Source organism: Macadamia integrifolia, chromosome 8 (genome assembly GCF_013358625.1).
Source record: "Macadamia integrifolia cultivar HAES 741 chromosome 8, SCU_Mint_v3, whole genome shotgun sequence".
Taxonomy (NCBI): domain Eukaryota; kingdom Viridiplantae; phylum Streptophyta; class Magnoliopsida; order Proteales; family Proteaceae; genus Macadamia; species Macadamia integrifolia.
In genome coordinates, this window is record NC_056564.1 from 24292506 (window position 1) to 24309503 (window position 16998).

General features: G+C 38.2%; 1 protein-coding gene across 1 annotated transcript; it reads left to right on the plus strand.

Moving 5' to 3' along the window:
• The first annotated feature begins 391 nt into the window (after positions 1-391).
• Positions 392-6961, plus strand: LOC122085704 (bifunctional adenosine 5'-phosphosulfate phosphorylase/adenylylsulfatase HINT4-like). The gene is made up of 6 exons (XM_042654215.1): positions 392-1163; positions 1250-1296; positions 3362-3438; positions 3524-3590; positions 6223-6300; positions 6394-6961. The coding sequence occupies exons 1-6, from the start codon at positions 999-1001 to the stop codon at positions 6476-6478; spliced, it is 519 nt and encodes a 172-aa protein (XP_042510149.1). The 5' UTR covers positions 392-998; the 3' UTR covers positions 6479-6961.
• Positions 6962-16998: the final 10037 nt, after the last annotated feature.

Genomic DNA, 16998 nt, shown 5'->3' on the forward strand with positions numbered 1-16998 from the left:
GAAATGGTTTCGCCTAGGTTGTTTCTTGAACCATAAATAAGTAAAAATTTCTATTTCTATTTCTGAAAATAAGTGAAACGGAACAGTTTTATCAAACGTTTTTTACTCCGTTTTTGCTGTTTCTGGAAACAGAAACGGCAGAAATGTGTTTCTTAAAACATTATCAAATGGTCCCAAGTCTTCTCAGGTCTCTTCTCACGTCCCCTCTCCCGCTCAAACTCTCTTTTGAGTAGCTACGGCTTGTCATATGTATTGTTGTAACAATCTACAGCTTGTATTTATCTTCTTATACTTTATAAATACAACACAACACCCTACGCTAATGGTAAGGGAAAAATTCTCCAGAAGTTTTTAACTCGTTCGTCTAAAATGCCATCGATCACCAGAGCATATTCTCCAAAATAAGTCAAGTACCATCTGGATTTCTTATTTGATCGTGAATCTGCGTACAAAGGAACAAGGGAGGGGTCTGTAGGAGTTCTCCAAAGCAGTAAGGTGACGATTCAGAGGTGATTCAGAGGTCGGACCTGGTGGCGATGGATTAGTCAACAGAGGCAAGGATATGGGGAGGAATGCGGCGACGTGCTGGAGGTTGAGCATCTCACCGCAGACCTTGTTGGGGTTAAAATCAACGAACGGGAGTTCGACGAAGAGGTCTTGAGTGAGGATGGTCTGGGCAATGACCATGCTGACATTGCCGGTGCCGGAGATCTGAGAAAGAGACGAAGACGGAAGAGGGAGGGTATTTTTCTTTGGGTTAATCCAATCATGTGTGTTTCTCACCTTCAGTTGAATCCCTACATCTTCATTGTCCTCCTCCCTTAGATCTATAAATGATCACGTGTCATCCATCCAGCCCATGCCACAGCAGCACACCCCCGAGCTGTAGAGGAGTCGAATCCCAAACTTTCACCCTTGATTGATACGTTCAATTTCTAGTGTAAGGGCCACGCTGCCTTTAATGGAACCTCTTAAAAAAATTAAGAAATGAAGAAATAATGAAACGGGCTCCGCAAGTCGGGTTAACTCAAATGCGAAGACTGCGGGCGAGGCGGGGAGGACAGTTGGACGGAAAAGTGGTTCGGGGTAGGATGGCCGGAGCGGGGCCGTGTGTGTTCTGTCAGATCGCTCGTTCCTCCACCTCTACGCAACTCCTTCACTCTGTGGGTTACTAAGGATTTTCCTCCCCTCCATTTCCTTTCCTTGCGTTGTTGAAGCAACAAGCCTTAATTGCTTTAATTTCGTGTAGGATGAGAAGGTCGTCGCCTTTCAAGATATCAACCCTTCCGCATTCAGGTAAAAATCTAAACCCTTGTTCTTCTATTACACTTCTGATTGTTATCGAGCGTTCATTTAGATAATATTTGCTTGTTTATGGGGCAAATTTTGAGATCTTTGATCAACTTTATAACAGAAACAGGGTTCTCTATTATACCGTTTCATTCAGATTCTGTTCCAACGACCAACCATGTTCTTCTTAAAATGTTTATGTTCAATTAGAATTGATTAAATCCACATCTTTAGCTGGATCAGTTCGGAATTCTTTGTAGTTCTGGTCACTTTGGCGGTTGAGTATATTATTTATCCAAATAGAGCATATTATTGCAGACTGTAAAATGCAGCTCTGGGAGATAGAAAATCTGCACGGTTAGCATTGCTTATAATTGAAATTTTTAGGGGCAACCCTAAGGGGTAGCTCAGGTGGTGTTGGTATTAAATGAATTTAAAACAAAAAGAAGTTTCAAAATACCTTCTTTTTGTGTTTTATTTGTTTTGTCTCCCACAAGAATGGTTTAAAGTATCCCACTGGATCATATCGTATCAGCTATCTATATCGATGGGCAGTGATATGACACAGTGCGATACATTTTCCTTTCTTTTCAGAAAACTTTAAAGTATCCACTGAATTGCATAGTATCTGCCCATATGGTGCGATATATGCCGACACTATCGATACATCTCTTAAAAGGTCCGTGTTGGTTCCATTCATGATAAAAAAAAATAAAAAAATAAAAAAGCGAGAGACTTCCTAAAAGCACCTTAACTTTTTTTTTTTTGGCATTAATTTGAGTTGTGGGTTGTAATTTACGTTAAAAATGATTCAAAAGGTGCCTAGAAATTTAATTTTGGATCATTCAACAAAACTGCTTTTGCTACAGAGTATGCAACTAAAGTGAAAACTCTAGAATTTGCCTTCTTATGAATATTGTAAACCATATACTTTTTTTTTTTTTTTTTTTTGATGAATAAGAAATTCACTATAAAGAACAAGGGGAGAGGGATTATACAAGGCCCAAGGGCAAGAAAAGAAAAATGGCTAACTAAACAAAGCCAAAACATGGAAACAAAAGAAGAAAAATCAACAATCAATATAGCAAAGCCCATCAAGGGAGGGGGGGGGTTGAGGGAGAGAATGGTAGAGGAAAGCAGACTCTAGGACACAACAATGAGCATGTTCCTTGGGGAATCCCTAGCAGGCCTGTGGGGGAGCAAATGAAGCTTAGAATTGACATCAAAATAGATGGCTTTCCGAATAATTTCAAATGAAAGAGAGTTGGAGGTCCATCTTCAAAGATTGTGTTCCATCAAGATGTGGTTGACGGTTACACAGAAGGCAAGCTTGCCAATGGTATCACAAGTGGAGTTTCCAGAAAAGGTCATATCAATCCATAACCATTTTATCTAAATGGGGAGGATGTGCCTACTAGAGTGCCAACAACGGTTGAGGACTCTTCTCCTAATAGAAGAAGAAGAAAAGTGGCAACCACAAAAAAGATGGTTAGATTCTTCTATCCCATTCCAACAGAGGCTACAAAGAAAGGACATAAATCCTGATGGTGAATGAGGAAGGACTACATGGAGAGGCAGTTGGAGAGTGCTCTGTAGGCAACGAAGCTATGGGGGGGATATGGCCTTTAAACCAGACAATTTTGTGCCAATGGAAAGAGGGGTTGCGAGACCTGACTATATACTAGACTGAGGAAGAGAAGGTACCAGAAGGAGACCAGATGATTTTATCATCTCTGCCATAGTTACTAGGGGGAGGGAGCAAGGAGGATCAGATGTTGGAGAGGGGGAGGCAGGGGAGGGGCCCAGGAACCATTGGAGATGATGGAGGCACTTATGGAATCTTTAGCCAACCCAGATGAGTAAACAGTTCTGGGTCCAAGCACAGAGCCAGAGAGAGTGGTAAAACATGATATGACATATAGATTTTGGTTTATCTTTATCATTTACTGTATAATATAGATATTGCTTAGTTTTTTTTTTTCTTTTTTTTTAATCTATCCTTGGCGTTTATCTGATCAAGTGAAAATTGTCTTTCCTTAGCTTGATCATTTCTATTTTGATAAACTGATAGGCATTATCTGGTCATTCCTGTGGAGCACATTTCAACAGTCAACGATCTCCAAAGGAGAACGAATGATTATCAATTGGGTACTCTTCTGAATATAATGAATGTGTACCATTGGTCTATTTTAACTTTCTTCCAGTTAATCTTCAATTTGCATTTCTTCCCTAGTGAGCCATATGTTGGCCGTGGGACAAATTCTACTACACAAAGATGCACCAGACTCGAAGCATTACCGGTATTGTTTTTTCAACCCCAAAAAAAAAATATATATATATATATGTATATATATTATTTATCTCTTTATTTGGGTGCAAATGCATTTCTTGGGTACTATTGTTTCAATTCTAAATAGGATTGATTTGATGAGGTATTGTTATTGCAAATTGTCTCCCCACAGTTTAGTATGAGCAAAGGCCCACAGCTTGTTTTATTGTAGGATTTGTAAATCAGTGTTGCTAAAACAACTGCAAATGAGATTCGGTTACTGCACTCTTGAGTTTAATGTAGGTGCTTTTGTGGTTCCTTTGTACATCTTTTGTGGCTGTTCCTGCTTTGTCTCATACCTCCCCCCTCCCCTTCTCCTCCGTTTACTATTTTGGATCAGATGTTAAGGTGGAAGTAGTCAGCATTGTAGTGTTGTAGATGCACAACATGGGATCATATCTGATATATGGGATATGTGGATTGAATTTCTCGGTCACTTTGTGATTTCTAGTCTATGGAATTAGGTTTTTAAGTCATGAATTATTCAAATGAGAGTCAGTTTTGGTGTGAATTTCTAGTTCTACTGTATAGATTTTGAGTCACCCTATATGTAGAGAGGTCATAAGTGACCATTCAAATTGAATTTTTGGGATTTTCATTAAAAACATTCGTGGGTTTCTTTGAAAACATATGTGCATGGCTGGATCAAGTTTTGTAGTCCTTTCTCTCCACTAACCTTACCATATAAATATCAAATTATAAACCCCTGGATGTGTGATGTAGGGAAGGGGGCTAGACAATTAGGTTTCCTACAAGGGGTCAATCCACTAGACAAGGGATACTCAATAGGTCTAGAATTGGGTTGGGTTCAAAATTGCTCAGCAAAATACAGATTTAACATGCAAGACTATTAGACTAATTAACAGGGCAGCAGCAATCAATACTAGTCTAAGCATGAAAAACACTTAAAACTACTCAAGCGTCAAATGGGGATTTGGGGAAGGAAACATGGCAGCAAATATGTGTTTAGTTTAGCAAAAATCAATCCAGACACTAAGTAAGATAAGTGAACCAAACAATGTCCTAAAATCAGCCAACTAATAAAAGAAGAACAGCAGGGATTTCACAGGGATAAAACAAAATTAGGCTTAAAATTCGGTGGAAATAATTTCAGGTTTCAGCAATAAGGGATGGGGCAATAAAAAGGGATTAAATGGGGGAAACATAGAGAAGGGAACCTACTTACCTTTCCACTGTTCAGATCTGAGGAGAAGATGAGAGAGTCAGGTCAGGTCCTCCAAGGTGTAGGAGTGCAATCCACGCTGGTTGACATAAGAAGAACAGTATGTGGTCACGGCAGCCCTTGATGGATTGAATATTACTTGAGGGAGGTGCAGCAACCTCAACAGTTCATGCAAGTAACAGTGGTGCACCACTAAAGGGGTAACCAAGAAAGGAGAGAGAGAGACAGAGTCGTGAGAGGGAGGGGAGGTGAGAAAGAGAGAGAGACCGAGAGTGAGAGATGAGAAAGAGGAGATCGTGAGAGGGAGGGATGACAGCCTTTTTTTTGTCTTTCAAAATAAATTTCTTTCATTCAAAAAAGATGGCCAATGGCCTTACACATAAATAGAGAAATAGTTACTAAAAAAAAGAAAAGGCTAATCCTAGGAATATAATTTTAGAATAGAGAAGTTTTCAAAAAAAAAAAACAAATAGGAAATAATACAGTTTCCTACTTGATTCAAATACTTAAATAAACAAGATACTATGAAATAAACTACTAAAATTAAATAGGATTTGGTGGGGTCCACAAGGATCTGCCGATTGGGAGAAAAAGGGAAGGCTGGTTCGACTCCCTCTCTTTCCTTCTTCTTTCTTCTAGCTTTCCTCCAGCCAAATGGAATGTATACGTGGGTGGGTCTTACGCCTGCGCCACTGGTATACATGGATGTCCCCATCAGACTTCAATCTGATTAGTAGAATGCCTTCCTTTACTGAAAGAAAATCAGAAACTTTCTTGGTTCCAACTTTCAATGCCTCTTTAACTTCTGTTGAGGGTGGACCAGCTGGATAACAATTATGAACACAATTCTGTGACTGAAATTTCATCACACTAAGAGTGAATGAAGCAGATTTCAAAAGATCTGCAACAGTACAACTTTGGGTGAATGGTTTCAGGAGATGGAAAATATGAACATCTATTACCTCTGGTTAAACCTATTACATTCCCATTTTCTCCCTTTCTTTCCCGATGTCAGTTTCCAACTCTCCTATTATCAACCACCGATTCCATATCCAGTATAATCTTGATCAAAGTTCATGGAGGAAGGGGAAATGGTAGTGGAGATGTTCGACCGAACAAGGATTTGGATGGCCACGTCTTTGGTCAACTATGGAAACATCCAGCTACTGGTGATTCACTTCATAAGCAGTCACCTATAGAAGAATTGATGGTCCTTTAATTTAGATGTGATGATTTCTGTGGGCTTTTTAAACCAAGAATAGTTACTAATGTACCATTAATTGACAGAAACCAGTAGCAAATTTATGGATAGAACATCACATATATTTACTAAAAATATCAGGGGGATCTTTGTTTTCTATTTCTGGAGAGCTTCTCCCATGTGCTACCTGTGTTTCTAATCGTTCTTTACCTTCCACAGATTTGGCTTTCATCAGCCTCCATTGAATAGTGTCAACCATCTCCATCTCCATTGTTTAGCACTTCCCTTCATACCTGGGTAAGAATTTTGGTTTCTTTTTGTTAGATGACCCAAATTTGACATAAAATTTATGTACGTCTGTCTGTATTAACTCTCAAAGATCATGAACAGATGGAAACATATAAAATACACTTCTCTAGGACCCTTTGGTGGATTCGTCAAGGCCGAGAAGTTGCTGGAGAAGCTAAAGCCATAAGCATCTGACTAGTTGTAAATATCATAGTGTACCAGTGCTGCTGTCGCTTGTATAGCCATAACACAAGGCTTTACACACGTTCAAATTCTTAGTTTGTTTTGACCTGGTTCTTGGAAGCAGTGTGCTTTTGCTAATTATCCAGGCAATTATTAGTAGGCATTAAGAAACTCAGTATTTGAGCTTTGATCGTGAAACCTTGAAGTTTTGAGTTTTATTGAATATGAGGTCATTTATATCAGGCATGTGCAGACGTTCTATCAATGTTATTGCATCTTCCTATGGTTGCATTGGCAACTACTTGGGCAGCCTCTGTTTCCTTGGGATCTGATCATGGAACAGAATATCTCTACTTTTTGTCACCATGTTCAGTTCAGGTTAGCCCTGTTCTGGACCAGCTATTATTACCCATGTTTATAGAAATTGCTCACCGTGATTATATGTATTTAAATGTTGAGGCAAATCAAATTGCTATGTTGTGCTTCAGTTTATACGTAATGCTGTGTGGTTTCGTTTGCATTGCCATAAAAAACTGTAAATTTTGTTCTACTTGTGTTATTTGTTTGGTTCTTCAAAGCGGCCATCACAGCACTCTTCCTCATTAGGCATCATGATATTGAATCGTAGTAGTGATCATCATTTTTATTGGAGTCTAGCTTCTCCCCCTGCATGTTACTAGCTTGTTCCCTGATTGGAAACGTCTTCCATGAGCTTCAGTGTTTTATCAGTTGTTTTGCATACTATTGGATTTAGATATTATTTGTTAGGACTGACTATTCTCGAGCAAGTGGTTTTCTGGGTGTCTTATAAGGTGTGCATTTTTTACCCAAGGTGTTCCCTTTTGGCTGTGTGATATAGTATGAGTTTTCTTGGGGTTTCCCTCCTTGAGTTTCTCTGTTGGTTTTACATTTTTTACCCTCTTTGTAACCTTCTCATTTGAGAGTAGAAGGGTTTGTCTGGTTCTTCAGCAGTGGATTTAGTCCTTGATAGGTGGACCATGTTAAAACTCTCTGTATTGTCTTGTTACCTTCTCTTATTTTTGGCTAAAGTCCATTTGTCTTGCCAGTTGGTATCTCTATCTTTTAGAGCAAACACCTAGAAATACAAAAATAAACAAAGACAGATGGCACAATACACAGAGATTTAACGAGGTTCACACACCGATGTATTATGCAACGTCCTCGGGCGAAGAAGAAGATGTTTCACTATGCATTACACCCAAGCATCGGCGAGAAAACTCGTCTTGAAACCCTAGCTCGAAAACCCCCAAATTACAATAACGATGCTCACCATGACGATAGTACATTATATACTCCAAGTTGCGGGTCGATCTATCGGGTTGCAGTCAATCCGGTCGAATCATACCGCTGCATCCCTATCAGCCCAATCCCTCTGCTTCCATCACAGATCTCATAAAACTTTCCATCCGGGTCGTCACCAAAATATGTCGAAGCGGATCAATCTTCAAAACGGGTCAAGACTTCAAGACAAACTTAACACTATCACATCTGCACACAACAGTTGGCATCTTCTGAAAACATATTTATCAATCATTGTTGCTGCTACAGTCGGCATTGCCACAAACTATGCTATGTTTGGAATGCAAAAAAAAATAATAGAAATTTTTAAAAAAGAAGAGAGAGAAAGACAAATTCATCATTACTTTTCTCATGTATTTTTTTTCCCTATCCATTTCTTGTGTTCCAAATATAGCTCAGTGTCAACCGTGTTTGAGTACCTGTCAGTCAATTTTTTGGCATTCTGGTTCTTATTGTGAATTCTCTCCCTCTTGAAGCCCACGTCATGAAGATTTTGGCAAGACCGAGAAGAGAATCCGGTTGCGCCCCGGGTCCCCATCCTACAAGTTTCCTTCATACTCTTTCCCATGGTTCGAAAACTTGTTTCGGTAGGTCATTTGAAACAATGTATTCTTTGGCTGGCTGTTTTTGTTGGCCGTTATGGTGGGCAAACGGTCATATACTTCATGGAAACTTTGTTCTAGCCTATAAGCATATGAAATCCTTCATATTGTAAGAAAAGTCATACAAAGTAGTGTTTTAAATTTGCACCCTCAGTTAGCAGTAAATGTCAAATTGTATTGTATATCTAATGTAATATTTACCTATTCTACACGTTGGTTTAGTACTAAAAGATAGAATAGGCAAGTAAAACAAGAAAATTAAGCACCATGAATGAAGAAAACATAATAAGCCTGGCACATCGCTGGCAAGAGCGCATAGGTTCTTTAGACCAGGGAGGGGTACCCCGGGCTTGATTAAGTGAGACAGGAATGCTTGAGACCAGGTTGGTGTAGGAAGTCGGGGTAAAATGGTTTGGAGGTTGAAGATGGTTGAGAGTGAAGTAAATAGATTTTCAATATGCAGAAATAAGCTTTAAAAGGGAACTTATTTTGTTTAATGTGTGCTCTTATGCTTCTCTTGCAACTTAGAGATCCCACAAGGGGACATCTCCTCATATCCTCTCAGGTGCAGATCTGGTTTTTATATGAGCAGAGAGCCCTAAACGGGAGAAAACCGATAAAAGGCTAGTTTATACTATTTGTTTATAATATAAGAAAAACCAAGATCAAACCAGTAATTAACTGATATGGGACCGGGTAAAAACCAATTGGACCTATAATTATTTGGGTTCGTTTTAGACTCCAGAGACTGACTCCTTATCAAGCAGACATTGGTTTGATTTGATATATCCGAAAAAAAAAAAGAAAAAAAAACTGATCAAAATTGAATCGGACGGATTATTTGACAACCTCACCAACCACAAAGCTTGAGCTATTAGATTATCGCCAAGGTCTACTACCACATTCTTTTTTTGGTAAAAAGGGAATTTATTGATGACAAGAGGAAAGCAAGGCATCATTTACACAGAGGACATGAAGCCAAGGAGTGGAAACTGACCACATTGTCTTACAAGTCGATGACAGGGTTTCCTACACAAGGGAATGTGCAACAATGTTTACATCCCTTGGAATATGATTGAAACAACAATCATTAAAAGCACTTGAAATCTAAACAATACCTTCAATAATTTGAGCTAATTGAGTTGCAGGCGGAGAGGTTGATGATTGAAGAAGTAGAATGATCTCCCTACTGTCTGATTCAACTTGGATGTGAGAGAAACCCAAAATGGAGGCCTAAATCAGCCCAACTCTAATGGCCATAGCTTCTCCAATAGAACTAGAGCACCGTTGAGTCTTTTCCGATAAAGCAAATAGTTAAGTGCCTCAACAACCCCGAATAATAATACCAAGACCTCCAACCTAAGAATTTGTTGGCAATGCAACATCACAACTAATTTTAACATATCCTATTAAAGGACGAGTCCATGAAGATGGAGGTGAGAGAGCTGCTGGAGCTAGATGAGAAGACTAATTGTGAGGAGACGAAGCTGCTCAGAATTCAGAGAAAGCTCTCTGAGCCAATCGAAACACTTCACTAGGAATCCAAGTCCTCTTTCGAAAACAAGATCATTTCTTGCAATCCACAAAAACCAGCAAAGGAAAGAACACATGCCCAAAGTTTCTGTAGCTTTCTTTTTATCCTGTGAAAAAAGGGAATCCCAACTTGAAAGGAACTCATAAAGCTTTAGAGGCCTAGATGCTGGAACAAGAAAAGCAATGGAGCGCGAAGGGGCATTCCAAAAGCAAATGATCCACAATTTCCACTGCAGCTCCACATCTCAGACATGATGGAACAATAGGAACATGACGAGAAAGAAGAGCCATCCCAGAAGCAAGGCCTTACGCACACGCACGCCATAAGAATGATTTGATTTTGGGGAGGGTTTTGCAAGGCCAAATGTGTTTCCATACTTTCTGCGGAAGCAAATCCCAAGCATGAGCACGAGAGGAGGAAGCTTGCTACCTTGATTTAAAAGCTCGTTGATTATCAAGGAGATGGTATGCAATTTTAACCGAAAAAGTAGCCATTGCGAGATCCACCCACCCCAAACCAATTTGTCTTCCCATGAAAAAAGACTAATCTGCATCTTAATGATCTCAGAAATCTTGGTTGAATGAAACCATGTGTTGAGGAGTTCCAAATTCCAGCAGAGATTGTTATAGTCAATGAGATCTGAGACTAAGGAAAGTGGGCAGCCCGATGGTTTAATGTGGGGGAGTTGGAAATTCTCAATAGTTGGGATCCATTTATCATTCCAAATAGAAATATTAGCCCCAGTTCCCACTCGCTAAACTAAGCCGCTTTTGAGAACTTCTCTACCCTCCAAAATACTTCTCCAAGCCCCAGTCTATTACCACATTCACTCAGGGAAAAAAAAAAAAAAGGGGCGTTTCTAATGCATGAGGCTCCCACATGTGCGAGGTTGGGCGGGCTTGGAAATGATTTGAAATGAAGTGATGGTTTTCCTTCATCCACATTCAAGGAATTCGAAATAATTCCCTTGACCAAACATTCGGATAATGTTGAGAGGGTGTCAGGGATAGGGGGCAAACATTACTGGGTGTCCAAAGAAGAAAAAAGCTTAAACTATTTTATGTTTGGGGCCTCCACATCCTCTGCAGCCATCGCACCGGTGCTACGGCTGCAAACGATGTGTACTCTGTTTTGAGAGGGGAGGAGGGGGATTTCCACAATGCCCAAGTGCTAGGGGTGTAAGTTTGGCCTTGACGGCGCCAACCCGCCCTGTGCCAGAACAAGGCTTGGGCTAAGATTTTTGACCCTGAGGGTGGGTTTGGGGTGAAAAACATTGACCCTGGGTCAAGGTTGGGCTGGGCCTGGGTTGAGGCTTAAGCTCGGCCTAGCACGGCCCAACCCCGCCTAGATTCTAACCCTAATTATATAATATAATTTAGGGTTATCATCATATCTTTTTATCCAAAATAATGAAATTTGGGTCATTGATTCTTATGATCAAGTGTCCTAAACCTCTGTATCTGATGCACTTTACAATTTTAATTTTGTATTGATTATTTGATTTATTGATGTTTTTTTTTCTTTTTTTTTCTAACGCATAGGATACAAATTACAAAAACATGATCAATCAGGATTAACCTAACCCCTAATTGGCCACCATGTGTCGCCCATCCAACTTGTGCCATTAATTGGGCAGCACATCTCGAGCTATAGTCGAGCCACATCCATCAATTTAAGGTCCTGCATCGTTGCATCGTTTTTGATAATCGAGTTTCATGGGCTAGACATGAATATATTTTTATTCGGTCAGTTGGTTACAGATTTCTAATTGGTCTCAAGGTAATCATGCTAATGGGGCTGTAATCAGTATTTAATATGGGCTAATTGACTAATCAGTTATGACCAGTCCTTGAATGGATTATGATTGAATTAAATGGAATCGAAAATTAAAACCAAAACCAAAACCCGCCATTTAAACTGAACCAAACCAAATCGAAGTAAATTACCTAAGATAGAACACAAAGCGAGAGAGAGAGATGATGTTGTCTTCAATATTGCTGGATGCTTGCTAGTGGCTGCCAGAGTTAGTAAATACAGGTATAATAAAAAAAAAAAAAAAAAAAAAAAAAAAAAAACCGTATTATACACGTAATCTGTGGGTAAGCTAATAAAAGGCATATAATATGTTTTATACTTATTAATACGTTTAGTTTGGGGAAAAAGTAAAAAACAAACTCAACACGAAAACTAAAAACGACAATTCTCCCTTTCTGTAGATTTTTCAATTTTGAAAAAAGGTAGATGGCACGTTTCTCCTTTTCTTATTTTATTAATTTTAACACCTCTTTCCATATTGTCCATCCCTCTCTCCTTTATTATTTTGTACCATTTATTTAACTTCAGGCGTTGTTGGAGTCGTTGAATATTGTATACCCAGATTGTTTCAGAGGATTGCAATTTGACTCGGTTCAATTATTCCTGCCTTCCTGTTGCATTTTCGTTTATAATGCACCTCTAATAAGTATATATTTTCAAGAAAGAACTACTTCCTTAGCTGATCATTTAGAATCGAATGAGGCAGTGAAAAACAAGACATGTAATATTGAGGCATCGTTACTAGGGTAAATTGAATAAGAGTATGTTCACCTGCTAGCTATGCTAAGAATTTTGGACCTCCCAACTTGGATCTAACTCGATAAATAAGATCTTAGCAATGATTTTTTCCATAGACGGCCACCCACAAATGGAATACTAAGATAAGGATCAATAATAGAACTGGTGATCAGTCCAAATCTACTTTTGAATTGACCTTTGAAACAAGTACTTAGATTGGGACTGGGCTTTATCTTTGTTATGACTCCATTATTGGCTAATAACACTTTCGGTGATCCCTGCCAAACACAATGTTAAAGGGCTAACCTCAGCATCTTTAGGTAAAGGCAACAATGATTTAATGAAACCAGTACAAGTCCTATCATGTCTTCTTCTTCTTTTAACGGTTCATACACAATCATACCTGCCCTGTGTAATAGATCAATCGTAGAAAAACTCAAGCTAAAAATGTCTGTTGAACACACGACGCCTTTAGACTAGCGAAGCTACGGCCAGAGTGTGGTCGAAGATTAAAACCTGAATGGCTTCAACCTGGAATTTAGAAGACAAATTCCAACAAGAGAATGGCTGGCCAAAAAATTCCAATAATAAAAATAAGAATGGTTGGCCAAATTGGAAGGCATGCCAATCATCCTTCCCAACTAATATTATTAATTAAGTCCTGTCTGTATTCTGTCAACATTGAAAGTATAAATACCAATTTGGTGTATATGAGTTTGTTGGCTGCCCAATAGCCAAGGGTGCAGTTTTTCCAGACCATCACCAGACCAGGAGATTATGAGATTCCCCATGATTCGTTTTATTCTGTCTTTCACCAGAAAGGCTCCATTCCATTGAGTATATAATACCTATGGTCCTATACACTTATTTCTTATCAAAAAAATAATAATAATACCTATACTCTTTCTTCCCTTTTTATTTTTTTCATTTTTTGGTGTGTTGGGTGGGTTAGTTTATAGTCCCTCTATTATGGGCTCAATCATTTTGTCCAAATCTGAAACCATTCGTTGGCTTTTATGGGCCTCTCCAATCAAATTAGTTCTTTTAAATGGGGCCTAACACCAACTCCCATTTTAATGGGATTTGACTTTTTTTTTTTTTAAAGCCAAAACATTTTATTTTTAGCTGAGGCCGCCTGTTAAGCTACTAGCTCATTCCTCAGCCAAAATCAATTATAAAGGTTTTCAAGTATTAATATATTATTTTGCATTTTTGGTACTCTATTGCACTTTGATTGTCTGTTTGACTACTATCATTTTCACAATATTGCCATTCTCTTAGTGGATCTTTAAAATTTTGTGACATAACAGGTATACTCTTTTCTAAGCTGAAATTTGACATATGAGTAGATCTCAAACCCAACCCAATCACTGTGTCAAAATGGAGCCCAAACGGAGAAAAGAGGGGAGAGAGACCAGATCAAATAAAAAAACCGAAACAAATTCAATTGAACTACTTATTGTCGGCTTGTCTAGAGTTGGCGGCAACTTTTTCAAGAGAAGGAGAAGAAAGAGAGACTCAGATCTAGATATACTGGTTGCATACCAGCCTTTCCCCTAATTTTGTATATCTAAAACAAAAAAGAAGATGATACTAGCAATTAGCTGATAATTGATCGAATAGAAAACAACTCGACCAATAACTAAGAGTGTCAAATCGGAACCGAAATCAAAAACCGAATCCAATTCTGGACTGAATACGCTAAACAAAATCCAACCTATTATAATATGGTTAAATCCTGGATCTGAAATAAGTATTTATAATTCGGTTCAGTCTGGATTTGGATTTATGCCAATAACCGACGGTTTTAATCGAAATCGGACCAGATAACTTAATGTCCACTTTTTCCTCTTTAACCAAAAACTTGACGTTACTTATATGGGAACCCGATATATTCAATCACCTAAATGATAAAATCATCTTATAGAGTTTCAATTATAGTCCAACCCTAAAACCCTCTTTTTTTTTCTAGTTTTTGTTGCATTGAGACTCATGAATCGTGAGTTAAACAATCTACTTAATTGTAACTCTTTAAGTTTGAAGTATTTTGTTCTTCTCACGATCAGCATAGCAGTGACTCTTTATCTTAGACAAAGTTGCAATGGCTGAAAGCACCCCTTCTTCCTTTCCTCATGATCAAGGATTAAAGTATCGGTATCGGTCGTCGTATCGGTCGGCCAAAATTAAGATACGTATCGGAGGGTATCGTATCGTATCGAAGATACGCTAAGATACGCTAAAGATAGGCACATAAATGGATAGGAAACACTTTTTTATACACATTTGCATAAAAAAATAGTTAAAAAAAGTTATATATAACATGTATTATGCATAAACAGTAAATTGAGAGTATCGCACTAAGAATCCAAGGTTTGTAATTGTCCCATAAATGTAAAATCCCTGTTCCCAACCTTGATTTCCACTTTAGTTAGAGAGAAAAATGGTTGGCAACAACTTTGAAACAAAAACACCTCAAAAATTTATGATTTCTAAAAAATTACCCATTTTGGCCATTTTATGACCGTATCGGTACGTATCGGTTGATACATACCGATACGCATCGATACGTATCGATACATACCGAAACGTACATTTCACTTAAATTTTGAATTTTTCATAGAGTATCGGTACGTATCAGTGAGTGTCGATGCGTATCGGTGGTGTATCGGTGCGTATCGGTGTGTATCGTAGGATACGTATTGATACATAAGGGTTTTAAAATTTTCATGATACGTATCGGTATGTATCGTGCCGATGCCTACCGATACGGATACCTATCGACCGATACGGCACAATACGCACCGATACTTAAAACCATGCTCATGATTTTTCGGCAACCAATCTGTCGATTCTTCTCAACAACAGTACATTAGGTCGGTTTTTCATCTCCTACAACGTTGCACCCGTTTAATTTTCAATCTTCAATAGCATTGCAGCTTTTTGTGCGAGATTTCTTATCTTCCTCATGTATGTGTTTTTTCTTGAAACAGAACTTAGAAATTATCCTCTTTTGTACAGAAACAGCTTAAAACCGACGCAGAATCAAGTACTAACACCAACAAAAAAAAACTACATAACTTGAGCAGTGAAATTAACGATATTAGAAGTTCAATAGATGATCGATTGCTCAGTATCATTAATGGGCGTTAATGACATGGAAACATGTCCATTGATAGTTGATGATTTTTTTTTTTTTTCATTCTTTTGTCGGGGAAGGCCAATAACATAGTGAATGAGCATTTATATTTTGTGTTTAAAATTAGATACTGGAACCAAATAAGAATCGAATACAAAATCCAAATAGGAACTAGAACCGCATAGGTCGGGTACAAGTACCAATTCTCATAACCGAGATGGGACTTGGTCTGGTTCTGAATTACACTAACACTCCTTGGAACCAAAATTGGAACTGGACCGAATACCTAATTCCGAATCGATTGACACCCTTACCAATAACTATTGGTCTTGTTATAAACTTTAGAGACCAAATCCTTATTGAACGGATTTTGATTTGATAAGATAAAAAACTGATTAAAATAGGAGACCGATCATTTGAGAGCCTTACGAACCACAAAGATATGGAGCTATTCCAGCTATCGCCGAGCTTCAACTCCAATTGCACTGGGCTCAGCCTCAAGTCTTGCACCTTTTTAAATATTCAAGAAAATTTTAGGTCCAAATGGAGGTAGATATGCTTATACTTGTTTGATAATTCGAAAGGTCTACCACATTCACTGGAGGGGGGGGCGCGGGCGGGGGAGGTGGGGTGGTAAGGGCCACGGGGTACTATCAACGTCGTACTATAAGAGGGGCAAACATTAATGACCCTATATTGGTATCCAAAGAAAAAAAAAAGGTTTAATTACTTAATTTCTGGTGGAGAGTTTTCCACGGTACACAAGTACCATGGAGAATTGGAGTCTAGAAATATCAATAGATGACTGTTTGTCTCTTGAATTCCTAGAAGGACAATGATTTTTAAATTTGTTTCATGAATCTAAAAAAAAAATGGTTTAGTTAGGCACCGTTTGATAACGTTTTTAAAAATAGCATAAACAACATTTTACGTTTTCAGAAATAAAAACGAATTTTTTGGTGTTTAATAAATCTGTTTCTCAAAAAGTTTTTTGCAACATAATACCACTAAAGAACCCAATAGTATCATCGGATGTCCAAAAGGGAAAGAGGGTTCGATTACTTATTTTTAGGTTTAAATAGTTTAGAGATTTATCGAGCACAACAACTTTTTTTATCGAACTTGTTTCGTCAAAATTATTTCTAGAATTGTAAATAGACAAAAATTTTGATTTATGTTTCTAGAAACGGGTGAAATGGAACAACTTTATCAAACTCTTTTTAGGTTATTTTTTTGTTTCTAGAAACAAAAAAATGCAAAAATGACAGAAACAGAACGTTGTCAAACGGTGCCTAAAAAGTGTATCATGTTGATCCCGAAACAAATGCTAGTAGAGTTATTGCCTAACTTCAATTCCAATCGAATTGGACTCAGCCTTT

Bases quoted from the DNA above. Each gene is read 5' to 3' on its own strand.
- LOC122085704 (XM_042654215.1), top strand. From the start codon at position 999: ATGAAACGGGCTCCGCAAGTCGGGTTAACTCAAATGCGAAGACTGCGG. The intron at 1,164-1,249 runs GTGGGTTACTAA...AATTTCGTGTAG, and splicing joins CTACGCAACTCCTTCACTCT to GATGAGAAGGTCGTCGCCTT. The intron at 3,439-3,523 runs GTACTCTTCTGA...TTTCTTCCCTAG, and splicing joins AACGAATGATTATCAATTGG to TGAGCCATATGTTGGCCGTG.